The sequence below is a fragment of the Vipera ursinii genome, assembly GCF_947247035.1.
Source record: "Vipera ursinii genome assembly, chromosome: 1".
In the NCBI taxonomy this organism is placed as follows: Eukaryota; Metazoa; Chordata; class Lepidosauria; order Squamata; family Viperidae; genus Vipera; species Vipera ursinii.
The window spans coordinates 257,312,023-257,339,262 of NC_139512.1; the positions used below are offsets into that span (position 1 = coordinate 257,312,023).

Here is a 27,240-nt window from a genome sequence, read left to right on the forward strand (position 1 = left end):
ATGCCTGGTTTGAATGATACAGACCAAGTTCCAAAATAAAGGCATGTATTTATGAAGAGAGAAACTAACAAAGGCTACAATCACATGCACAAAATTCCAAACTAAATCAACATAATCAGTGCAATATATCTATTCACAAGTTAGAAATGTGGCATGAGAAAGGTCCATCTCCTGCTTGGATGGAATCCAGCATTTTTCCCTACCTCTCCTTTCAAAAAAACCCAAACCAGAGAAAATCGTTTTCAGAAAAACTATTCTTGAAATTCTTCTGTCTAAAAAGCCCTTGGATACAAAAGAAAAAGGTAGCTATCATGACCTCTTTTTTTCGAGGTGATAGATGTGAGTCAGAGTATGGAGGAAGTGATGGGGTGAATAGTAAAGAGCACCAAGCTGTAGTATAGAAAAAGTTCCTTCTTTCTCTTGGGTCAAAGCAGGGGAAGAAAGACTTAAATATTTTCTTTCTGGGTGGGGTTTCCAAGTAAGGGGATCCTTACTTGGCTGCAATACTTTCAAAGCATGCTGTGAACAAGATCCTTATTATGCAGAATTCCCTTGCTCAGAAAAGGATACCAACATGGAGGATTACTGAGATACACTTAGCTCTATTAATTCCAGATTTATTTATTTTATTTTATTTTAAAAAGCTTTTTTAGCAGATCTATTAACTTTTTATAATTGCAGAATGATTTCCAACAAGAAGGGTTACTTAGAACATAAAGAGGGGCAGAGTGAAACTTCCCAAAGAGAAAGTTTAGTTACAGTATGAAATTCAAATATACATTTCTCATATCATATTGCAGAATTCTTACCAGATTTTGGATAAGTGACTATGAATATATCACTGTCCCTGACTTCAAAATCTTCTACTGACTCAAGAAAGTCAAGTTTCACTAATTCTTTTGACATATTGCATCCTTTATAGTTGAATAATTCTGAATATACTGCTTTTTCCATAATAACAGGGCTGCAATAAAAGAGAAATTAGAGTTTTTCCCCCTCCTTAATGCTACCAGCATAAACAGAGTGTTGAGATCTCTCACTTTATATAAGCCCTTTGTTTCAATAATTCACACTTGGTAGCCTTCTTCAGCGATGATCCCCAAGAGAAAACAAACTGGAAAAATTCAGATATTTTTTCTACAACTGTTAAAATGGGAAGTCAAAACATTACATTTAAAGTCTACAATGTTATCAAGAGAAAAACAAGGAAGATGAAATTTTTATAGCTCTTATATATTCCCAGGAGACGGAGAAACGTTTTGAACTTAATTTAACAAAAAGTAATAAAAATATCATGTTGGAAAGAGGAATTTTAAAGTGTTCTGCAGAATTTAGTGGAGACTGATGTTAAAAATGTTCTAGGAGATCATGTAATTTAGAAAACCCAGTGTTTATTTTCTTAGTGTAATGTCCATGGAGTTTCTAAAACATGATGGTTGTCCCAAAGGTGCTGTTCAAAAGGCAAATGGAGTTCCTTAGTTTTTTTCTTTGAAAACATTTTGCTTCTCATCCAACAAATGTTTTCAAGAAAAAACAAAGAAAGACCTCCCTTTGCCTTTGTCAAATTATTTTAACAGGGTGCAATTATTCTTGAAAAATGTTATAATTTAAAATAAATAAATAATTGTACCATTTAACTTTAACATTTTAATTTTTCTATACTGTTTTATATTTTGATGCTTTATTGTACATCAACCAGAATCCCCGGTTCAGAAATGTGAAATATAAATGAATAAGTCTTGATATAGCTGTATAAGAGAATTTTCTCTCTCTTTCTTTCTATCATGTGTTCACTTAGCAACCATTCCTTTTCAGACCTGTTGCTGGAAAGGAACTCTGTTACACTAAATTAGTGGATAAATACTCCTTGTTTACATTGTATGAGAACAGTGTTAGTCTGGGATAGTAAAAAAAATCAGGCGTCTGATAGCATCCTTCCAGATTAAAACTTTTTATTAGAAGGCATAAACTTTTGTGAGATGCTAATAGGCTCCTTCTGATTCCTAGTTTATAGTAATTACAAATATAGTTGTGCATAGCCAGTTAATATTCTAATGATTTTATTAGATGATTATATGCGTGCCTCTTTAATCATACATTTTAATAGCACTGATCAGTTTAACATTCTAATATATGAAATCAAACTGGTTTAATCCTAAACAAATGTATGAATTTTCTGATTGTTGCATCCACATGACTGCTTTTAAAAAATGAAATAATGTATGTGCTATACCTGTTAATAGTAAAATGTCACATAACTACTTTCAAATAAAGCTTAAAATTATTAATTTAACATCTTAATCAAACCTTTTCTAATAAACTACTATAATTTGTCCTAATGCTAGGAAGATATATTTAAGAATTACCTTTACAGTTCTTTCTGGCTGATTATTGAATATCTCTTTCAGAAATGAAGCACTGAACAGAGCAGAAGGAAAATGACACTTCTGAAATTTAGAAGCTGGCTTTTTATCTGTTGATTATGGAAAGATGCATGGGGAATTTTTCTTTGAAGGGTTTGAACTCTATCCAGACTGTATATAGTTAAACATTGACATCAGAAAGCAAACCTATATTGCACAATCACTTCATAAACAACCATTTTGCAATTCAGAATTAACTTTACAAAGCCAGTGGTGGGATTCAGCTAGTTCAGCAGAACCGGTAGCTAATTTTTTGTTCCCCAGGCCCAGAATGGACTTCCGGAAGCGGCATCCACACAGACAACCGGTTGTTCACATATTTGAATCCCACCACTGTATAAAGCCACATTTAGATCATGAATTAAAGTGAGAGATCAACAAATAATTAGCAATTAAATCAGGATTGGAAGATATGCATGGGCAACTATAATTGCTTCTTTAATTATAACTATTACTGAAAATTTTAACATTGGATATTGTTTTTCACATCAGGTTATTCTAATCCATTTCCAATTTATATCAATATCAATAATTATATTTTTCCACTTAACAATTTCTCCATTGGGACAACTTTGAATGTCATCTTCTAATTTCATAATGTTTCCTATCTGCAATAAAGTCATCACAGAAATTTTTTGTCATCATAGAAAACATACCTCATCCTTGATTTGTTACACTGGTAGTACAATAAATTTAACTGATATACTCCGGTATTACTTCTATATTTTGATGAAGTACATTTGTTTCTTGCAATATTTTTTTTCACTGTTGGAAATAGACTGGCCAAGCCAGGGGTAGGAATTGAGTGGGGAATTAGTCTGGAATTTTTACATTGGCACAAGAAGGCAAGGTCACCCTTTAATGCTGTCAGACCTTATCTAGTTTGGGCTAGGACTCAGGGGTAGGCAACCTGGGCTGACCCTAACCCTAACCCTTAGCTGACTCAGGAATTCTGGGAGTTGAAGTCCATGAGGCATAAAAGAGTCCAGGTTGCCTACCCCTGAGTCCTAGCCCAAACTAGATAAGGTCTGACAGCATTAAAGGGTGACCTTGCCTTCTTGTGCCAATGTAAAAATTCCAGACTAATTCCCCACTCAACCCATCTACTGTGATCATTAAGTTCGCAGATGATACCACCATAGTGGGTCTTATTACAGGTGGAGATGAAACAGCATATAGGGGGGAGGTACAAAAGATATCCTCATGGTGTCTAGCAAACAACTTTGCACCTGAACATCAGCAAGACAAAGGAGATGGTGCTAGACTTCCGGAGGAAAAGAGAGGAACCTGCCCCCACTTTATATCAGGGGAGGGGCTGTGTGGAGAGAGTTTCCTCCTTTAAATTGCTGGGAGTCCTCTGTGAAGATCTTACCTGGAAAGTCAATACAACCCAGGTGGCTAGAAAGGCCCAACAGAGACTCCACTTTCTCAGGGTCTTGCAGAAGAACAGGGTAGAACAATGGCTAATGACCTTCTTTTACCAGTCTACTATAGAGAGCATCCTCTCACATTGCATTGTGGTTTGGTATGCTGGCCTGACAGCCGCGGATAGGAAAGTATTACAGAGAGTGGTGAGCACAGCACAAAACATCGTGGGCTGTCCCCTGACACCACTGGATGACATGCCAGGGCTCGCTGCCTTGGAAGAGTGAGGAAAATTCTCAGAGACGACTCACACCCTGGTCAGTACCTCTTTACTCTCCTACCATCGAGTAGAAGATACAAGAGTATAGCCAGCCGTACCAACAGGCTGAAGAACAACTTCTATCCATGGGCTATCAGGCTCTTGAATGGGAAATAACTTTATGTATGATTGACTTGTGAGGCCAGGAATGTTGTGTGGAATTAGCTCACATGGTGTAACAAGATGGTGGGTTTGTTGTCACTGTGAGTTGTGGTGGTGGGGGCGCGAGGGGAGGCTCAGCCAATCTCAATGTATACATGGTTGTACTTTGACAATAAAGGTTCATTCATTGGACCCAAGATATTGCCATGGATAATTCAATCCTATATCTGATGAGGTTCTCTGCTCAATTTCTCTTCCAAGTGATGGTTCCACATTATGGGCTATCCATAATCCTGCCACATCTGGCCATTTTATCAGTAGCGTGTACTAAAGTAGGTTTCTCACATGGTCCTTGAGTTAGGGCTACAAGCTCCCAAGAGCTTTCCCACCCACATTGGACTATTACCCTCACATGATCTCCACATCAGGTTTGTGAGCTCCCTCTGCTGGCTATGTTTAAAAAATAAAATCAATTTGGCTCGTCATAGTATAATTTTCAAGTAGGTGTTTTCACAGATGCTTTTTCCAAGATATATTAACTGCAGAAATATGAATATATTATTCTTTATGTTTTAACTTGGATACAACCAAACATATTGGAGAAGTACTATTGGCCAGCAAAATTCAACAAATAGCTCCTGGCCATTTACTTAAACTCTCTCCAGTTTGATTTGGTTGATTACATTACCCAGGACTTTTGTCCTGGAAAGAGGTAATTTATCTGTTAGTCCAAACCCTTGTCCATTCTGCTTGTAAGCTGGCTTGGATCTGCTACTTCCTAGACAATTGGTAAACTTAAGTTTTTTTACCAGTTAGTTGCACTCTATAGTATACTAATATTGTGCATTAGCATTTTTACTTGCCCTTGATAATTAGCACCCATCACCCCTCCTAACACTTGTATTCCTTTAAGGGCTAAACAAGATCTGAAAACCTGAATTGTTGTAGCTGAAGACATTGATTTAACAGGCACAACCTCCAACCACCGGGAAAAGCTGTCTACCACAACTAGGAATGTTAGGCCCTGAAATGGCCCTGCAAAGTCAATATGAATGCGTGACCATGGATTCCTAGCCGCCTCCCACTTATATAGTCAGATACGTTCAAACAGTGGCCAATCCCCAGCTCAGAAACTCCCGCCTAAAATGCACTGACCAATAATTGCACTCAGAGTTTCCCGCTTCAAGGAAGGCCCATTTAATTAATCTACAGACACAACACCTACGCTCTACTCTCAGTGCCCTTGGATCGAGTGGAGGAGGCAGCTGTTCCTCCTCAGAGGGGATCTGCTGCCTATCAGCATCACTGCCTGTCAGCAGCTGATCCTCCTGTGTCTGTGAAGGCCTGCAGCTCTCCGTCTGGTTGACCACTTCCCCCAATGCCTGAGGAGCCTGAGACAGCATCCTCAGTCCCTGGCCTCCAAACATGCCAAGGGAGATGTGCAATCTGTCAGATGGTTCCAGTTCCAAATCCTCCTCCTTCTCCTCCAAATCAGGCTACCGTGGGGCCATGACAGTGTATGGTGGGGGTCAATTGTTTCACTTTCTGCTTTAATAGGCCAGTCTGGCATTCGATAAGGCCCGCTGCCTCTAGATGATGATGAGTATGATACATCCATGGATATTCCACTTATTGATCCAAACTATTACGGCCTCTTTCCCAACAAAGTTCCCATTAGCAGATTGGATCCAGACAGGCACCTTTATCAGAACATTTGAAAGATACTCTGCTGGATTGCTCTTGCACATGGGTAAATTAATAGGTATCCCAAATAGGTATCTACCATGGCATAATGTATATTGCCATCTTCCATGTTTGGGTAGGAGTCCAATATAATTTATTTGCCAAATTTGCCCTGGACTCTTTTCCATAAACAATTTCCCCATTGGGGTCCTTGACAAAGGCAAGTGCTTTATCTGAGAGTATTTATTTTCTATATTGAATTTTAATGGCACCTATCTCCCCAACAAGGTGACTTAACTCACATCTAGTGGCTACTATGGAAGCTGCACCTACAGAACAAGGATTTCCCCCATGTACTGCCCATTCTCTGGTACCATGCTAGAAGCTCCTTTTGAACGATATATAACTTACATGAGGCGATTTTCCAGGCCAAACCCCCAAAGGAACTTGTTTTTATGTTTGTCACAAGCTCCGTAGATTTATTTCCTCATTTGCTGAGTCTCATTAGCAAAAAACCCCCACCCTTTAATAAGGTCCTAATGGCGTAGCAGCTGCTACTGCTGCCTTGGCATCAGATAAAGCCTTTGCTGCTGTTCTTCCCACTCAAAAGGAGCTTTCTTTGAGTTAAATTATAACTGGTTCTTAAAATCTGAGCCACATAGGCAATATGCTGTCTCCAGAAGCCCATTAAGTCAAAGGTTGTGCTTCAGTTTTTGTTGTTGGAACTTGCAAAGTAGCAATCACAGTATGAACTTTCACAGGAACATGCCTGAGAGGTTCTGCCCAAATATTGCACCGACTAAGTTGGCCCCTTTGGAATTAGGACATCACTATTCAGGAACAAGTCAAAACAAAAGCAATAGATGCAGGTAAGCATCAGCAACGAGGACAGAAACTTTATACCAGTATAGTTCTATTTCTGACTCAAGGCAATGGAGAAAAACCCTGAGCTGCATAAGAAAACCCATGCTGGGATGTGGCAAATTGTAACACATGATAAGTATGTATCTAGCTAAACATCAAACGCTGAAACTCTAGTCTATTTGCTCTCATTTCTAGAATAAAAAATACAAACGATAGTAAGAATTTCAAAGAGAAGTACTTTTAATTGTGTTCTGCAGTTTCTATTTTTATTAATAGCACAGAATTTAATGTTGCTCTGTTCGATGACCTTTGCAGAGTTGAGAATTAAACATTACCATGTTACATAAAGGCCATTCTTGGAAGGTCATCTCTGATTCCAGCCATTTGAAGGTGTGCATCACACATTGTTTTCCTACACTGAGCTGGAAATAGGCTCAGGATCCTCCTGAATATCCCAGCAGAATTTGAAGGGCAACTTTTCCATCCTCTCCTTAAAGACACGGTCAAACTTTTCACTCTGGGCAACAGTCATGATGTTCTTCCAGTCCCCAACAGTGCCTGGGAAACAACAATTAAAAAAATGTCAACAGTTTTTGTATTCAATTAAAGTAGAGGCTATTTTTGTCATCCTTTAAGCCTGCCACCTTGCAGTTCTAAGACTGGAAGACAGTGCCCAGGGTAGAAAGTGAAGAGGTTGTGTCTCCACCACCCTAAAGTGGCCAGTGTGAACTAGAACAATCTCACTCCCAAAGGATCATTAGACTATGCAGGCAACAGACTGGTCATTGAAACAGTCAGATTATATCCATGCCAAAAATCTGCGAGAATGACAAGGAGAACACTTCTTTAACGTTGGTATAGCTGTGAAGGACCTATGGCTGCCTCAGATGTAGGCTGGTGATGAGACTAGCACAACTATCAAACGCCGTTACCAGCCTCAATCGATCCCCACTGCCTTATATATGGGACTAGAACAACTTCAGCCGATGTACATACTCGGAGGGGGAGAGCAAAAACAGCAGGCTTGCACCGTTTTGCGGTGTGAAGCCTTGCCTCCCCCCTCCGGAGCAGAGCAGCGGCGGCGGCAACGGCAGCAATGACTGGGTCTACCGCTGATCAGCTGGCACCAGAATCAACTATCAAACGCCGTTACCAGCCTCAATCGATCCCCGCTGCCTTACATATGGACTAGAACAACTTCATCCGATGTGCATACTCGGAGAGGGAGAGCAAAAACAGCAGACTAGCACCGTTTTGCGGTGTGAAGCCTTGCCTCCCCCCTCTGGAGCAGAGCAGCGGCAGCGGCAACGGCAGCAATGACCGGGTCTGACCAGATGACTTGTGGTTTTCTGCTGATCAGCAAGCACCCGAAATCATCTGTTGGGCACTGTTACCGACCTGAATCGATCCCCGATGACCAACATATGAACTGGAACAACTTCATCAGCCCTGAAATTAGCTAAAAGTTACCTGTGGACTCTTAAAATTACCATCTGACCAGATGACTTATGATCTATCGCTGATCAGTTGGCACCCTAAATCAGCTGTTGGGCGCCGTTACCGACCTGAATCGATCCCCGCTGACTTGCTTATGAAACTGGAACAGCTTCAGCACCCTTGAAATAAGTTAATAGTGAGCTGGAGACCCTTAGATTTACCTTCTGAACACTTAACATCTATGACTGAGTCCATCAATACCTAATATTAATTAATATTGAGTCCCTTAATACTTCAACATCTTACTAACATCTATCCCCATTTGTAAATAATGGCTTACATGGACATGATTATTGTTTTAGCAAACAGGACACCTCCTGCGAACTTACTTCTTTAATCAATGACTCGTCTCAACTACTCCATCACTGCCTTATTCGCTCTTAGGGTTCCCCCCCTTCCTGGATGCAACCCGCCTCACTTACCAATCTACCTCTTGATGAAGGGCCCAATTGTTGGGACCCTGAGAGATGGCTGGGCAGGGATAGGGGCCTCGGTTACAAACCTAATAAGAGGCCCCTGGTTAATTTTTTAGCTAAATTTTTTATAAGGTTAGGGAGGGGGAGGGTTTTCATGATTGGAGAGAAACAAGGGAAATTCCATCAACTATTATTCAGACCAGATCTGTGATTGATCACGCGGAGGGGGAGCTAGGGCTGGTTGCCTCCGGAGCTCCAGAACAGATCGTAGGATTACCTATTCCTACGACGTTGGGGAATGGCAGCAGGTGTAAAGACAGAGTACCCTATCGACATCCAAGAATTGTTGTTGTTGTTAGTTGCGAAGTCGTGTCCGACCCATCGCGACCCTATGGACAATGTTCCTCCAGGCCTTCCTGTCCTCTACCATTTTCTGGAGTCCATTTAAGCTCACGCCTACTGCTTCAGTGACTCCATCCAGCCACCTCATTCTCTGTTGTCCCCTTCTTCTATTGCCCTCAATCTTTCCCAGCATTAGGCTCTTCTCCAGTGAGTCCTTCCTTCTCATTAGGTGGCCAAAGTATTTGAGTTTTAGCTTCAGGATCTGGCCTTCTAAAGAGTAGTCAGGGTTGATCTCCTCTAGGACTGACCAGTTTGATCGCCTTGCAGTCCAAGGGACTCGCAGGAGTCTTCTCCAGCACCATAGTTCAAAGGCTTCAATTCTTTGGCGCTCAGCCTTTCTTATGGTCCAGCTTTCACTGCCATACATTGCAACTGGGAAGACCATAGCCTTGACTATACGCACTTTTGTTGACAGGGTGATGTCTCTGCTTTTTAGTGTGCTGTCTAGATTTGCCATGGCTTTCCTCCCCAGGAGCAAGCGTCTTTTGATTTCTTGGCTACAGTCCCCATCTGCAGTGATCTTGGAGCCCAGGAAAATAAAATCTGTCACAACCTCCATTTCTTCCCCATCTATTTGCCAGGAATTGAGAGGGCCGGATGCCATGATCTTGGTTTTCTTAATGTTTAGTTTCAACCCAAGTTTTGCACTCTCCTTCTTCACTCGCAACAAGAGGCTCTTTAGTTCCTCTTCACTTTCTGCCATTAGAGTGGTATCATCTGCATATCTTAGGTTGTTGATGTTTCTTCCGGCAATCTTAATTCCAACTTTTGATTCATCTAGCCCTGCCTTTCTCATGATGTGCTCTGCATATAAGTTAAATAGGCAAGGCGACAGTATATAGCCTTGCCGGACTCCTTTCCCAATTTTGAACCAATCAGTGGTTCCATGTCCAGTTCTCACTGTTGCTTCTTGGCCTGCATATAGGTTTCTCAAGAGACAAATAAGATGGTCTGGTATGCCCATCTCTTTAAGGACTTGCCACAGTTTGTTATGATCCACACAATCAAAGGCTTTAGCATAGTCAATGAAGCAGAGGTAGATGTTTTTCTGGAACTCTCTAGCTTTCTCCATGATCCAGCGTATGTTAGCAATTTGATCTCTAGTTCCTCTGCCTCTTCGAAATCCTGCCTGTACTTCTGGTAGTTCTCGATCCACATACTGCTGGAGTCTAGCTTGTAGAATTTTAAGCATAACTTTACTAGCATGAGAAATGAGTGCAATGGTGCGATAGTTTGAACATTCTTTGGCACTGCCTTTCTTTGGAATTGGAATGTAAACTGATCTTTTCCAATCCTGTGGCCACTGTTGAGTTTTCCAAATTTGCTGGCAAATTGAGTGTAGCACTTTTACTGCATTGTCTTTTAAGATTTTGAATAGCTCAGCTGGAATACTGTCACCTCCACTAGCTTTGTTGTTGCTCAGCTTTTCTAAGGCCCACTTCACTTCACATTCTAGGATGTCTGGCTCGAGGTCAGTGACCACCTCATTGTGATTATCAGGGACATTAAGCTCATTCTTGTATAGTTCTTCTGTGTAATTTTGCCACCTCTTCTTAATCTCTTCTGCCTCTGTTAGGTCCCTGCCATTTTGGTCCTTTATCATGCCCATTTTTGCATGAAACGTTCCCTTCATCTCTCCAATTTTCTTGAAAAGATCTCTGGTCCTCCCTATTCTATTGTTTTCTTCTATTTCTTTGCATTGTTCATTTAAGAAGGCATTCTTATCTCTTCTAGCTATTCTTTGGAATTCTGCATTCAATTGGGCATATCTTTCTTTTTCTCCCTTGCCTTTCGCTTCCCTCCTTTCCTCAGCTATTTGCAAAGCTTCCTCAGACAGCCATTTTGCTTTCTTGCATTTCTTTTTCTTTGGGATGGTTTTGGTTGCTACCTGTTGTACAATGTTGCGAACCTCTGTCCATAGTTCTTCAGGCACTCTGTCTATCAGATCTAATTCCTTAAATCTATTTGTCACCTCTACTGTATATTGAACAGGGATATGATTTAATTCATACCTGACTGGTCTAGCGCTTTTCCCTACTTTCTTTAATTTAAGCCTAAACTTTGCAACAAGAAGCTCATGGTCTGAGCCACAGTCAGCTCATGGTCTTGTTTTTACTGACTGTACCTTAGGAATCACCTGCTGCCAGCATCAACGTCCTTCCGTCCAGTGCGCTCCCACAGAGAGGGCCTCCTCAGGGTGCCGCTGTTCGGAGAATGCCGTCTGGTGGCTCCCAGGGGGAGGGCGTTCTCTGTGGGCGTGCCTGACCTATGGAACCGTTTACCGGTTGAGCTCCGGATGGCTCCCGACCTTCGCTCCTTCCGACGCGACCTAAAAACACATCTGTTTAAGCAATCCGGTCTGGTCTGATGGGTTCTTTTGTAATTATTATCTTAAGGTAACTATCTACTACATTTGGGCTAAATTAGGGTTTAATTTGTTTTCAATATCTGTATTTGTACATTCTATTATTTATGTCACTGTTCACCGCCCTGAGTCCTTAGGGAGAAGGGCGGCATACAAATCAAAATAAATAAATAAATAAATAAATAGACAGCAGAAGATAGAGTGATTGTTAGGACATGTTTATATCATTTAAGGAGGTGTCTTTCAAAGGAAGGCAGTAATCCTTGTTTAAGATGAAGTCAAGTATATGAAAACCAGAGTATGAATTACTACTGGTTTACCTTTGCGAAGAAAGTCTCCTTTGCTGCAATCTACAATGTCAGAAGGCATGAATGTGTAGTTTGCTCTAGAATCCACTTTCATGTTATCAAATGTAGCTTTATCCACCACATCATCCACCTCCTTTTCAGTTAGTTTTTTTCCTAGGAAGCTGCATATTTTCAGTACAGACCTTCTCAGATCCTGCAATTTGATACAGCTTTATATTAGGCCGTCCACAGCAATGGAGAAAAGATGGAAAAGTTTGTTAATATCTCACGTATCATTGCTGCCACTCACTCCCCTGATCTTTAATTCTTTCATTTCTTACTAAAAAAAATACCCTAATTATGTCATTTGTGGTTTTTTTTTTAATGAAACTATACATGCACATAGAAAGCAATATCAATGAATTAAATACAGAAATGCTTCCTTAGGACTGCTACTAAAGATTTCCAAGAGACAAGTCACTGACAAATATTTTTGGATCTCAATATATTTATATGCCAAAATTTTCCTAAGATTCAGACTCATATTTTTAGCAATCTTGGCAGCATCAGAGGCTGGCCAATTCTGAACCTAGGTTAAAAAAATGCCTTGACCTCTCTTGAAAATGCAGTTGAGTTGAACCAATCTCTTCTGAGCCAAAACAGTAGAACATGATGAGACACTTTGACCAAGATTTTGCTGAATTACAGGTGCATATTGGATTCCTTTACCAGTCAGTAACTCTATCAAAGAGTGAGATAAAATTTTTTATAACATTAGTTTCCAACGGATACATGCTGGCTCTATGAACTCTAGCACACCTAGACAAGTGCGCATTGTTCATTAATTGCTCATTAAGGTGACAACAGACTAGTTTCCTCCCCCTTTCTTTTGAAGAGATGACATTTACTTTTTTTCAGAAATTTCACCAGTCCTTCAGGAGTTCACAAATATAACTAAGAGTGTTCTGTAATTAACTGTCTGCTCCTTTCCTGAATAAGTTACTCTACACATTCCTCACTTTCTAAAGCCTCCTGTGCTTCAAGTTTGTTCATAGTGCATTACACATTTACATTGTCTTACCTTTTTCATTTCTTCATAAGAAAGGAAGAGAATATTGAAATCACCCTTATGAGCGTACCAGCCTTCTACATGGTCTAGCCACAAACTACTAGGCACTGATAGGAGAGAAATGAATTTGGCATAAATATAAGTGCAGTCTTCAAAATCACTTGGTTCAATTGATTAGCTGGGGACTGCAATGTTCCAGCTAACAGTCTCAGGCATAGCAATAGCACTTAGACTTATATACCACTTGCACAGTTTTTATAGTCCTCTCTAAGTGGTTTACACAGTCAGCATATTGCCCTCAACAATCTGGGTCCTCATTTTAATGATCTCGGAAGGATGGAAGGCTAAGTCAACCTTGAGCTGCTGACAATCGAACTGCCAAACTTCTGGCAGCCAGCAGTCAGCAGAAATAACCCACATAGTGGCATTCTAACCACTGTGCCACCATGGCTCTTGAATTCTTAATGCTTGAATTTCTTCCATTTATCCTTATGACCTGATAGGCCTAAAGCTCAACTGAGGGGCCATGCTAATAACACTGAATGTGGAGAGGAGAGAGAAGAATGGGAACCGTAACTAATGTAGTTGCATACTCTCACTTGTTAAGACAAGAGTTTTGTCAAGATGCTACTATATTGTGTTTCTTTTGCTTTTCCTTATTTGGATCTTTGGGGCAATCTGAGTTAATTTTTTATACATTTGCAAATATCAGACTTATTCCAGTTAGCTCTCTTCTATTTCCAACCTTTAAATGTTCTCCATATGATTTCAAGTTAGTCTTTAGCTACCTTATGTTTTGTACCTTACGTAGGTTGTTCATATTACACATTTACACATCTTACCTTTTTCATTTCTTCATAAGAAAGGAAAAGAATATTGAAATCACCCTTATGAGCGTATCATCTTTTACATGGTTTAGCCACAAAATACTAGGCACTGATAGGAGAGAAATGAAACTCTCTACTTTTCAAATGAATATTAACTTTTGCTAATTTTAAATTCTGTCCATCCATTCCCAACACAATCACATCCTGATTTTAAACCACCACTTACCTTTCTCAATTTTTCTTCTCCTTATTAAATGGATCCTAGTACTTCTTTTCACCTCCCTTAATAAACTGTTTTCTCTTTTCTTTCCCATACCCTTTAACATCATGAGTTGTCCTAGAAGTCCTGCATTTATCTCCACTGATTCATCCCATTACAAACTGTTTCATAAAATTTACACAAATTATTGCATGAAAATAGAGAATCGTTATTATTTTATCTTAGAGGAGAGGGTGGGTTGTTTGCTCTGTGGGAAATGGGTTGAAATATATTCATAATCTCTTATCCAAGACAAAAACTGACAAAACATTGTCATGATCAAGTCCTTCTTACCTCTGCCAGCCAAAAACCACTCCAAGAATGTATCAAAATCTTTTGGTGTTTCCCTTACAGGTGTAATTTTGGAAAAATGATAGGTAGAAACCATGACATCCTTTGGATTTCTCAACACATAAATAATCTGTAGGAACAAAATGATAATATCTAGTCAAAAAGTAATTCCAACTGGAATGAATGCAGGGCTAGCTTTCAGTTTCATGGAGCAGGAAGAAACTGGGATGGATGAAAGTCTTTCTTGAAGCTTGGGTAGACCTAAGGGGGTCTTCTGGAAGTCAGAACTCCATTTCTATTTTATTTCACAATATGTTAACTGTTCATGAATATAATATCTATCTATCTATCTATCTATCTATCTATCTATCTATCTATCTATCTATCTATCTATCTATCTATCTATCTGAGTAGCTGTCCATCTCATATAGTGACATTTTATTTATTTATTTATTTATTTATTTTTCGGACTTATATGCCGCCCTATTTCCCTAAGGATTCAGGGCAGCTAACAACAATAAAAGACAATAATACAAATGTTAAAAAAATTAAACTAAACCCCCAATGATAAAATATTAAAAACATTTTTAAAAATCCCTATTGTCAGTCCAGGTCAGCCTTATGGAAAAGTAATGTTTTAAGGCCACGACGAAAGTACCGGAGGTCCGGGGCCATCCGGAGCTCAAGGGGAAGTTGATTCCACAGGGCAGGTGCTCCCACAGAGAAGGCCCTCCCCCTGGGGGCCGCCAGCCGCCAGGCGACAGCATAATGAGGAGGCCCTGTGTGAGGGCACTGGGTGATGGGAAGTCGTTCCTGGAAGCAGACGGTCCTGCAAATATCCCGGGCCTAAGCCATGTAGGGCTTTAAAGGTAAGAACCAGCACCTTAAATCTCATCCGGAGGGCAACCGGTAACCAATGCAGCTCACGCAGGAGGGGTGTAATATGGGAGCATCGGGATGCTCCCATCACAACCCGCGCGGCCACATTCTGCACCAGCTGGAGCCTCCGGGTGGTCTTCAAGGGCAGCCCCATGTATAGAGCATTGCAGTAATCTATACGGGAGGTAACGAGTGCATGAGTGACCGTATGTAGAGCATCTTGGTCCAGATAGGGGCGCAACTGGCACACCAGGCGAACCTGGGCAAATGTCCCCCTGGCCACAACTCCTATATGCTCTTCAAAACTGAGTCATGTATCCAGGAGGACGCCTAAGTTGCGTGCATTTGGTCACATTTGGTGACACATAGGTAAATGTAAAGGTAAAGGTTCCCCCGCACATGTGTGCTAGTCGTTTCTGACTCTAGGGGCCGGTGCTCATCTCCGTTTCAAAGCCGAAGAGCCAGTGCTTGTCCGAGGATGTCTCCGTGGTCATGTGGCCTGCATGACTAGACACCAAAGGCGCATGGAATGCTGTTACCTTCCCACCGTAGTGGTCCCTATTTTTCTACTTGCATTTTTACATGCTTTCGAACTGCTAGGTTGGCAGAAGCTGGGACGAGTAACAGGCGCTCACTCTGTTACGCGGCACTCGGGATTCGACCCGCCAAACTGCCGACCTTCTGATCGACAAGCTCAGCGTCCTAACCCACTGAGCCACCGTGTCCCTATGGTATCCCTATGGTGATACAAATAAAACACACATAAATGATTAAAAACCATATTTTAAATTAAAATAGAAAAGCAAGATAACCCAAGAAAACAGACAGAATGGCAGCAAGGCTTATAGTGAGCACATTAATTAGCTCTCACACAATTAACTGTCACTCCCGAGTAGTCGTGCAGCCCTGCACCGACTCTGCCTTCTCTCCATTCTTCGCATTCAGGGAACGGGTGAGGGAGGCATTTGCTCATCTCCGGAGTTCCACTGCTCCTTTGCTCCGCAGCCTGCCCTTTCCATCTCCTCCCCGCTTCCTTGATCAGCCTGAGCCCTCTCTTCCTCCCTGCCTACTCTTCCGAGGCCCAATGGACCTGGGACTGCCTCGTCCTCAGGTCATTCCTCCTGAGCCATAGGGACTACATCATCACCCTGCGCCGGCCCCGACTCGATCTCCTCCTCCTCAGATCCGGGCTCTGACAGGGCCATGACAGTTAAGATTATAGCTAGCCATGCAGCATAAAAAGTTACAATCCATCCAGAGGTATCATTTTGGAAAAGATAAGATTAAATATCTCTCTGTGTGGATCTTCAGTTTGGTTCTTAACCTATTTCTGCTGGCCGTGACGTTATGTGCTCCCTGTTTTGCTTGAGGTATTTTTTCTCATACTTCAAATCTTGTCAGCACCAACCAAACACAATGGAAAAATGTAGCATTGTGTTTTTGCCCTTGAATATTTGTCAGTAAAACATTCAGATATAGAGTTAAAAGAAGACAGACAACTCCCCAGTCCATCCCAGGGTACAGATAGTGTAGCAAAATAGGTCCTACTTTTGCTCTTTTATTTTGTAATCCTTTGGGTACCAAATAGTAGGGAAGATGGGAAGTAAAGAGACGAGGCGATGGGCGACTGGAAAAATCTATGTGGAAAACATTACTCTCCAGCCATGGAGCTCTGTCAAGCAAGTTAATATTTTCAGTTCCATCTCGATGACCTTCATGAAGAATCAGGCTCACAATATTCTGAGTCCATATTGTGCCTGCAAATAAACCACTAAATTGATTCATGCAGAGTCATTATTACTTGGACAATGCTGAAATTATGCAAAGCATACCTTCCTATCAGAAATGATAGTAAACATTTCAGAGAAACATAAAAACAGTTGCTTCTTCTAAAATATTTGATGGATGTATGAGAAAGTTAGCTCTGCAAAGTAAAATAAAATAAAATAAAAATGATCAAAATTCAGATTTAGCAGCTTTATTTTCCTACATTTACTACAACTTCTTAAAAAATGCCAAATGTAAAAATCTGATTACAGCATAGCAAAGTTGCAGCAACCAAAATATTGAAGGACTGAATAACTTATAAGATATAAGATTATAAGAGATAAGAAGGGGGATTTTTAAAGGAAAATTGTATGTTAAAACTTTTCAATAAAAAAAAAGATATAAGATTAACTCTTCCTCAGAATACATACCGTATTTAAACTTACCAGATTTAGGATAGGTGATTATAAATATATCATCATCTCGGATTTCAAAACTTTCCAGTGAATCTATTTTTTCAGGTAATGACACCTCTGGTACAAAATAGCATCCTTTGTGTTTATACAGGAACTTATTTGCTGGTTCCATTACGTGACCTGTTGATATAATAGAGCAAATGATAATTTTTCCCATGTTTATGGTCAATATTGTATCAATTTTTTAAAAAAATCTTACTTCCTGGAAATATAAAGAAAAACAAAATATTGTTCTGTCCCAGCCTAGGTGAGTCTTTGTTATGTTCACAAGGAGAAACCCCTCTTCCAAGAAACAGGCAGGAACCACAAGAAAACAACCCCTTTTATTCTCACAGACCTGAGTCAATGTTCAAAGCAAACAAACAAGAGTCCAAAGAAACTCGATCCTCCACACAAACGGTTGCCAGCACCTCCCACACCTTCCCTTTTATAATTCAGCCAAGGCATGACTTCCTAATGCCTTCTCCTTTGCCTTTGGAGCCACCCCATTGTATTCCTCTGTCCTACTCGCTTCTTTTGCCTGCGCATTCGTGCATCCTGGATTTTTCCCACATCACTCTCCAACTCAGGCACAGCTGTGACTCAGCCTGAGTGCAAGTAGAGGGGCCAGGCTCCTCGTCCGACTGTAAGTCTTGGAGCTCCTCAGAGCCTTCCTCTGACTCTAATGTCACTCCAAGCCCCTCTTCCTCATCTGATTCCTCAGACTCAGCTGCCAGATCCACTGGCTGGCAAGGAATCACAACAAATATATTATTAGACTGGTTTCTGTAGAAGAGGCAGAACCTGGCAGCAGAATCAAGAGAGGAATCAGCCTGTTTCCACAAGCAGTCTATGAAAAATTGTGGATTTACCAAGTGTGAAATGCAGATCTTATTGTTCATGCCTGGTTTACTATTTTAATCATATATGTTTCTGTTCCATGTATAAAAGGAATTTATAATTAAAAGATTGAGCAGTATTATTCTGTGTGGTCAAACTTTACCATCACATTTAAAAATTGGGTTGAGTGATTTTTCAATATTTAACATATGCTGCTAAATAAATCTCAGAATAAGCATGGAAGGTGCACTTAATTAGCTAAGCTCTCCACCACTTGGTTGTGTTTTTTAACATGCTAAGGATTAATTTTCTATCTCTGGATTTTTCCTGGAAATTCTTGACAGCAGCTTAAGCTAAATGCCACCTTTCCTTGTTTTAGTAAAAGGCCCACCTGAATAATTCTTCAGCCATATCTTGCGAGCTTCTTACATAAGAAGCATTTGCAGTCAGCCCTCTTACCTCTTTGCTAACAGATAGCAAAGCCAGTGCTGAATGACTGCTACCGTAATTTCACCAAAGGCAAAAATAAAGTAATTAACATGGAGTAGCTCCAATTGAAGTAAATTCATGGCTCACTTGCAAAAGCCTCTAATAATTTGATAAACCAATAGGCCAGGCCTTCAGATCCCCTACATATTAAGGTAATGTTCTACACATTTTTCAAAGGAAGATTCAGTTTTATACAAACATTTATGCAGGAACAGAAAATGAAAGCTGTAGATTTTGGAAGGGCAAAGTATGTATTGTGTAACTGTATGGGAAAATATACGTTATTATGCAAGGAATAATTTAATAGTGCAATATCACTTATTCAAATAGATGCTGGCAAGTATTTGCATCTCACTGCAAACTTCATCAGTTCAGATAAAAAGGTTGCGAAAACATTCTGACTGTGGTAGTAAGTAAAAGTTCGAACAGTGATGACAAATCACTTCTATATTATCTCAGTTTCATGGGAATAACTATGAAGTAAATTGAGGGAGTCTTCATTATTTTTTACTTTCTTTCAGTATCAGGTTTTATCAACAGTTCTCATAGCATCCAGGGGTTCTTTTATTTGACTCTTCCAAAAGCATTTTACAGCATTACCCCTGGGAAAACCAAATGAGAACATCCCTGGATGACAAGACTTGATGAAATACAATCATATTGAGCACACATACTTCTTGAGAAGGTGGCAGTAGATTAGCTTCATGGATCTTTTCAAGATCTATGAACTATAGATTAACTCATAGATTTAGGAACTGAGTAGATTTTGGATTCTGATATAAGTGCCTCCCCCCACCCAATGGTATAAATTCATCTCTGGCACTCAGGCCTCAAGTGGCACTAGTTCCCTGGATGTTGGGCTGTATCCTAACAACCTGTCATTAAAAATTACAGAAAATTCAAAACATGGCATGGACCCTGAATATGGGATTTGAGCATATATCATCACTGTGTTCATTGTTGGTCGGTTTTCCTTGGCTGTTTGGCGGGTCGAATTCCAAGTGCCACGTAACAGAGTGAGCGCCTGTTACTCATCCCAGCTTCTGCAAACCTAGCAGTTCGAAAGCACGTAAAAATGCAAGTAGAAAAATAGGGACCACTACGGTGGGAAGGTAACAGTGTTCCATGTGCCTTTGGCATCTAGTCATGCCAGCCACATGACCACGGAGACATCCTCGGACAAGCGCTGGCTCTTCGGCTTTGAAACGGAAATGAGCACCGGCCCCTAGAGTTGGAAACAACTAGCACGCATGTGTGAGGGAACCTTTACCTTTACCTTAACTGCCAGAATTATACATTTGAGATAGGTGGACATATAAGTAAGTAAAAATCCTTTCTCCTTGCTCTGTAAAACTAATAATAATCCCATTTGAGAAATTTTATATCTATAAACTCCTGCACAGATTAACCCACAGATCAGTGTAAGAAAGTTGTAAAAGTATGGCACAAATGGCCAATAATAAGAGTGTATAAACCACAACTGAGCTTGAATTATGGTCGTAAGTCATCGTGGTTATAAGTTGAGTCACCACGTGATCTAACTTGACTACATCTGGCTTTCTCAGGTGTGGTCATTAAATAAACATGGGGGTTGTTAAGTAGAGCACAAACAGCCTCAGGAGATGAGGAAGCTTTGGGAAGTACGACACCCAGCTGAGTCCAAAGAGGAGGTAGACAAGCTTTGCAAAGCCAAAAACAGCCCAGCAGGAAGGAACTGCTTAGCTGGATTAGGGCCTAAGCATCCCCTTCTCTTGCTGAAGGGGCTCCCAAACAAGCCTACATGTTTGACTGTGTGAGAAGCCCTGATGTTTTGAACCGTTGCTTGTGGGCTAGGCTTCTGCCCTGACCAATTGGCAGTAAGGAGACTAACTCTTCCTATGTTTTGGGGAACTGAACTTGCTGCATGCAAAGGTGGCGGCTGCCAGACAAGCTTTCCAAAACTTTCCCCTTGTTTTAACCCAGGGGTGTCCAAACTTTTTTCAAAGAGGGCCAGATTGGATGAAGTGAACATGCTGGAGGGCCGAACATTTTTCCGAACATTCTTTGAACAATTACAATTAAATGCAAATGAATTATTTTATGCCAAGTTAATTGCAAATGGCATACTTTTCATTTTATAACATAAAATCAACTGACAGCTGAGTTTTCACAATGTATTTTAAATAAATTTAAAAAAAAACTTACTGTGTGAGCTGTTACCAGAGAGTCTGACCTTGTCAAACTTACTTTGACAAGGTCAGACTCTCTGGTAACAGCTCACACACTTCCACCACTTCACAAATTCTGCTAGGCCAGGGCCCTACCTACCCCTGTCCAGCTCCCCACATCCCAGCCCATAAAATGGCTGTGAAACACAGAATGCGCGCACATGCACACACACACACACACACACACACACACACACACACACACACGCCCTTCCCTGGATGTCGCCTTCGCCCAGGGGAGCCAGAGGGCTTCGAAGCCGGGGCAGCTCCGGCGGCAAAGAAGGCGTGCCCTCGCTGCACCGGCACAGACGCCGCGCCAAGCCCGCGGCGGGGGGAGGAGCGTGGCGGTTCGGCCAGACAGGAAAAGGTGCGGGAAGCAGCCTCCGCCTGGTAACGGCACCCGGGCTCACAACGTGGAGGCGGCGAGCAAGCGTGCGCTCAGGGCGAGGCGGCCGCGGTCCGGTGAGGGAAGACCGCCGAGGGAGTGGCTGGCTGGGCTGCGCTGCTGCCGAGCAAAGCTCGGCCGGGGTGCCCGCTCTGCTCTGCCTGGCGCCAGCTCAGAGACTCCGCCCGCCAGGCCCTTCTCCCGCTCAGCCAGGCCAGGCGCGCACCGTCAGCCTCGCTGCACCGGCACAGACGCTGCGCCAAGCCTGGGGCGGGGGGGAGGAGCGCGGCGGTTCGGCCAGGCAGGAAAAGGTGTGGGAAGCGACTGCCGCCTGGTAACGGCGCCCGGGCTCACAACGTGGAGGCGGTGTAGCGAGGCTGACGGTGCGCGCCTGGCCTGGCTGAGTGGGAGAAGGGCCTGGCAGGCGGAGTCTCTGAGCTGGCGCCAGGCAGAGCAGAGCGGGCGCCCCGGCCGAGCTTCGCTCGGCAGCAGCGCAGCCCGGCCGGCCACTCCCTCGGCGCTCTTCCCTCACTGGACCGCGGCCGCCCCGCCCTGAGCGCACGCTTGCTCACCGCCTCCATGTTGTGAGCCCGGGCGCCGTTACCAGGCGGCGGCCACTTCCTGCACCTTTTCCTGCCTGGCCGAACCGCCACGCGCTCAGCCAGGCCAGGCGCGCACCATCAGCCTCGCTGCACCGGCACAGACGCCGCGCCAAGCCCAGGGCGAGGGGAAGGAGCACGGCGGTTCGGCCAGGCAGCCGGCCCTTCAACCCACCGGAGGAGCGGCAGATCGGCGCGGCCGGAGTCAGGAAAGCCACTAGAAGGGGGAGGGGAGTCACCTCTCCCCGCCGGGGGGGTCGCCCAGCCCGTCCCGGGAGGCTGACATTTCTGCAGCTGAAAAAGTCGTCGGATTCCATGGCGGAAGGTCACCCCCGGGACTCCAGCGCCAGGCAGGGCTGAGAGGGGGAGGGGGGAAGAAAGGGAGGGAAGGAGACAGGGAGGAGAAAGGATGAATGGGGGTAGGGAGGGAAGGAGAAAGAGAGAAGGAAGGAAGGAAGGAAGGAAGAAGAGAGAATGGAGGCAGGAGAGAGGAAGAAGAAAGAGAAAGAGAGAGAGAGAGAGAGAGAGAAGAAAGAAAGAAAGAAAGAAAGAAAGAAAGAAAGAAAGAAAGAAAGAAAGAAAGAAAGAAAGAAAGAAAGAAAGAAATCGGAGGCTTGGACAGACCCCGCTCCAGGCTCCGGGGCCGCCACCACGGAATGCCCAGCCTCGGGGGGGGAATCTTCTGCAGGCGCACCCTGGCCCCCTCCCCTCCCCTCCCTCCCTCCCGTGGCCCATCCCCAAGGTGGCGCCCGCGGGTCCCCGGACTCACAGCATGCAGAGGGCGAAGGCGCCGGCCACGCTCTCGCTGTCGCGCACCAAGAAGCTGCCGGCCCGCCCGGCCCACGCCAGCAGCTCCTCGGCCGCTGCCCGGCTCAGGTTCTTGTGGTACCAGAGCGGCCAGCCCGGCACCGCCGGAGCCCCCGCGCCCGGGAGCCCCAGCACCGCCGGAGCCGGAGCCGCCACCATGGGCAGCCGCGGCGTGCAGGGAAGGTGCTCAGCGGGATGGGCGGGCAGGCTGAGACCCCCGCCGGCCACCCCCGCCTCACCCACAGTGCCGCATGGCCCGACCGGAGACCCCCGGCCGCTCAGGGCATGCCCGGCCCAGCGGCTCCTCCTCTGGGCTGTGCTCCGGCCAGGATGAGGGCGCGATCCGCTCTCTGCGTGCTTCCCCTGCACACTGGAGCCACCCCGGGCCCCGAGCAGGCCTGGTGGAGGAGGAGGAGGAGGCGGAGGAAGCCGCGTGGAGCCCCGGAGCCTGGTTGGCAGGGTGGGGGCGGCAGCTGGGCTGGCCTGCGCTTCTTGGGGCGGCCCCTCGGCGGGGGAGGCGAGAGCAGCTCCCGAAGGGGCAGCCCTCAATCAGAAGGGAGGGCCGTGGGAGGGCCGTATTTACATACAGCAGGGAGGGCTGTTGCGGGCCGTATTAAACCGCCCCGCGGGCCGCAAATGGCCCGCGGGCCGGACTTTGGACATGCCTGTTTTAACCTCTTCCTCCTCCACAAACCCACTTGTTTCAGTGAAGAATTTTAAAAATTGTTGGAAGGAACAAACATGTTGATCTTTCTCTTCCCCTCCCCTAGCAGTGTTTTGGTACCGGTCGAACGAAGCTAAACTCTCGGCCTCTGCCCTCCAATCTCTATCTCCTTTAACAATTTAATTTGCTAAATTTGCTACATGTGCCTAGAAAGAGGGTGACAAAATCTGTAAGGGACTTACCTTGATGAGTGACTGACAGGCTAAAGAGTAGAGGAAAAGAATCTTCCAGGGATTTAGCTTAAAAATGGGGTGGTGGGGCTGAACAAAAAAAGTTTAGAAAGCTTTTTACTTTTTATTCCTTTGATGAGCCAGTTTTTGCCACGATTGTTTGCAGTTTCTCCCTTCAGCTTTCCACACAAACAACCCCTTGAAGGTTTTTCTTTGTTTCTTTCCCCTCCCCCTCCCCCGTTTATCAAATTTACTCCTCCCCTTCCAAGCAAAACCAGGAAATGTTAACGTTCAAACAAGCACCGTGAGGCTTCTTACGAAATACTGTAAATGCAAAACTGTGGTTTATGTTTGTGATAGGCATGCCCAGGGCACATCCAGACATGTCAGAATTCATGTTCAGATCTCTTTAAAGTGATTCTGCACACATGCTAGGCAGGACAATTACAGGCCACTGTGAAAATTCAAAAGCTCAAACTTATGTGTATGTTTGAAAATAATACAGCAGCCTCAGATTCCAGTGTTTGATAATGATTCTGCAAATTACATCGTAGACACTACCAACTTATTGGGCAATTCAAGGTTTCTGCTAACAGAATGCAACAAAGCCTGTTGTTGGGGTGTTGATAAAATGATTTCTTCAAACTGATTTTGTATGGATGTTGCAATTTTAGTGATGAAGAGCAGCGGAAAACAGGACATATCCTGTAATTTTCACTAGACAGACTGAAATTACTAATAGTCCATCTTTAATTCCCAGCAAAGGACATGGAGTGAGTAAAGAAACCAGTTTTAATTAATTGCTATGTAAATGCTGGTAGACCAGGGGTCTGGCTGAGGAATTCTGGGAGTCCACAAGTCATAAAAGGGCAAAGTTTGAAGACCCCTGTGGTAGAGCATTAACAGGATGTGTTTGTCACTGCGTGTTTTTTAGTTTTGCCAGCTTCGCTCATTTCTAATTGTACATCTCTTTCTGCTCTGCACCTTATCTTATCTTGTAACCATAGTGACTCCAGCTATGTCCAGCCAATGTTTTGGTTTTAAACTGTTTTGTGCGCAGGCCTAAAAAGTTCAGTTTCTGTTTTACTTTCTCCTGCCTGATGAAAGAATGTGGTCAGTCTAGGTCTTTTGTTTTCTCATTAAAAGTTTTACTATAGAATATGCCTTGGATTTCTTTTCTTTGATATTGACCATGCAAATGAACCATGGTCCATCCACCTCTGGTCGGACTGTTAATTGTTCCGCGACATTCGGTCCCCGAGGATGGTTTATTTTTATTTTCAAGATTTATTGATAGGCAATTAGCTAGGCAGTTAGTCCAGCTGTGATTAATTGCAAATATGCCAAGGAAAAGCAGAAAGAAGAAGGCCGGTTATCCCTATGCTGAGGAGGAGGCAGCCGTTCCACAGAGAGATCTTCCTTTAAGTTTACAGACTCCGTTGGCATCGGCTACACGTCTTGAAGAAGCAGCCTCTGAGCCAAGGTCAGTTTCACCATTTTCTGCTTTTACAGACTCTCAAGCTGATGCCCCAGTTGTAACTTCTGCTCATGGGGATCAGGCTGATTATGAGAGATTTGGTGCTAGACCTAGGGCTTCACTAGGGAAGGAGGTGAGTCATTATCCTCCAAGCCCTGAGCAAACTGTGCATGAGAAGACTTTGCAAAGTTATTATGAACAAATTGAAGTTTTAGAGAAGGATCTGCTAAATGCAAAGTTGTGTGCAGCATGGTATGAAAAGCATGGGAGAACCTCTGCTGGCATTCAGTTTTCAGAATCGGCCATTTTGCCTCCCTCTTCACAAGCAAAGCCACACCCACAAGGGATCACCATTTTGCCTTCTCCCTCAAAGACAGAGGCACGCCCACAGTGGGATCTTGTGTCAGACGAATGGGAGCCTGACTGCCTTCTGTGTCAAATGACACATGAGGATACAATGGTGCCTGAATCCAATGTTATAGCACCATCTGATTGTGAATCTGTTTTACAAGGTGCATTTCAAAGAATGCAGAATGCAGTTTCACAGATGTCCCTTCAGCAGGCATCGCTCCAAGCTGCCACACCTCCTCATTCATTGGGAGCTTCAGCTAGAATGCCTATTAAGCCTGCTACTATTAAAGTTCCTGTCTCAGATGGAGCACAGCAGCCTTCACCCCAAGTGCAGCCTCCACTGGTTCCTCAAATACAAAGGCCAGTGCTAACTGCAGGCCAACTTAATGTAGCAGCTCAAGCACCAGCACCTTCTGCTGGCCAGGGTGGCATTGCAGCTCAAGTACAGCCACCCCCAGCACCAATACCTGTAGCAGCTTCAGTGCAAGTGCCGCAGGCCCTGGCACAGTGCCCCCTGCAGGCCAAGTCCCAATTGCACAACCTGCACAGCCAGTACCCCAATTGCATGTTCCTCAACAGGCACCCTCTATTGTACCACTGGCTGGTGATTCAAAACTGAAGCGGTCAGGACAGAATTACAGGGCATGGGTCAGTGAAGTTGGACTTTTGCTTCGTAGAGAAAGTACCCATGTGATGGTGTTTAATCCTCCTGCCCAGCCATGGCCTCCTGACATATGGGACTTGAATAATAGAGCATGCACAACGTTATTGATGTCCATGGACACTGAATTGCAGCTCACTTTTTCACAAGATGCAACTGCCCAACAAATTTTGGCTCAATTAGAAGCATGTTACCGGCCTACGTCCATTGAGTCTACATGTTTGCTTTTGTCCGAGTTCCATGGTTCTAGATTAAAACCTGGTGAGCATATTGGAGAACACTTAACTAAAATGAAAGGAATAAGAAAAGAACTGGGTGAAAAAGGCTATCCTATTGATGACTTTCAAATGATCAGCATTATCATTAACTCTTTGAATTATGAATGGAAAGATGCTATTTCTAAGATTAATCAAGTGCCTATTGCTCAATGCACAGTGGATCATGTATGCAGAATTTTAAGCGAAGAAGAGGCACTTATGCAAGCCGCGCCACATTTAAGGGAACTACCTGCATCAAAAGCTTCAGCAAGGCATCCCTTCCGTGGAAGAGCCTACGTTCCAAGGATGCCAAGATGCTACATCTGCAATCGTGTGGGACATGCCACCCGGGATTGTCCCCAACGGTTTCCAGCGCCCGCCATGTACCAGCCCAGAGGAACAGATTCCAGAGGAGGCAGAGGTAGAGGCGGACGACAAGGTCGTGGTCGTGGTCCCAGGCATAATCCTCAAGCTCCACTTGCCACATTGGTTGTAACCAACGATCCACAGCCTCAACCAGAGTATGACAGACGCCTACTTTGGACTTTGGACAGCGGAGCAGCATTACATGTTACCTACAGAAAAGAGCTTTACACAGAGATGCACGAGCCTGAACCTGAACTTCATGAACTGTACTCTTTTTCAAATTATCCTGTTCAGGTCATGGGAAAAGGAACTGTTTATATTGAAGAGCTCGGTGCATTCATTCCCAATGTTTACTACGTACCATCAGCTAATAATAGTTTGCTTAGTCAGAGTCACTTGTCTAGGGTATCAAAATTCCAGGTACACCATCTTGAAAAAGCAAGTTATGTAGTTAAAGATGGAGATATTGTTGCTGAAACCATGTTGATTGGTGGTGTTTATTACTTAAAACCAAAGTCTAAGCCGCAAGAGCAGGCAGGTATACCAGTTCCAAAAAGGGAGAGCACAGGCCCAGTGAGAGATGTCCCAGAGAGAGATCCTGTTACTACTTCAAAGGCTCCTAAAGCCAATAAAAGGA

The 27,240-nt window shown here is 43.5% G+C and overlaps 2 protein-coding genes across 2 annotated transcripts in view; both read right to left on the minus strand.

Annotated features, from left to right (window-relative positions):
• The window catches only part of LOC310632759 (amine sulfotransferase-like), a gene marked incomplete at its 3' end in the record, with an annotated part of 30,160 nt that extends 28,993 nt beyond the window's left edge, over positions 1–1,167 (minus strand). Inside the window, exon 1 of the mRNA XM_083350178.1 lies at positions 810–1,167. Coding sequence (XP_083206304.1) covers positions 810–954 — 145 coding nt within the window. The 5' untranslated portion in view covers positions 955–1,167. The remainder of the gene's footprint in view (positions 1–809) is intronic.
• A 5,817-nt stretch (positions 1,168–6,984) lies between these two features.
• Positions 6,985–23,716, minus strand: LOC310636121 (amine sulfotransferase-like). Its single transcript, XM_083355659.1, has 7 exons — positions 23,504–23,716; positions 17,262–17,411; positions 16,597–16,805; positions 14,173–14,299; positions 12,805–12,899; positions 11,757–11,937; positions 6,985–7,314 (listed from the first exon to the last, which is right to left on the minus strand). The coding sequence occupies exons 2-7, from the start codon at positions 17,401–17,403 to the stop codon at positions 7,169–7,171; spliced, it is 900 nt and encodes a 299-aa protein (XP_083211785.1). The 5' UTR covers positions 17,404–17,411; positions 23,504–23,716; the 3' UTR covers positions 6,985–7,168.
• Between the last annotated feature and the right edge of the window lie 3,524 nt (positions 23,717–27,240).

Coding starts and splice junctions, on each gene's coding strand:
- LOC310636121 (XM_083355659.1), bottom strand. CDS start 17,403: ATGGAACCAGCAAATAAGTTCCTGTATAAACACAAAGGATGCTATTTT. Junction 16,806..17,261: donor AATCACCTATCCTAAATCTG/GTAAGTTTAAAT, acceptor GTTTATTTGCAG/GCACAATATGGACTCAGAAT. Junction 14,300..16,596: donor TACAAAATAAAAGAGCAAAA/GTAGGACCTATT, acceptor TTGTTCCTACAG/ATTATTTATGTGTTGAGAAA.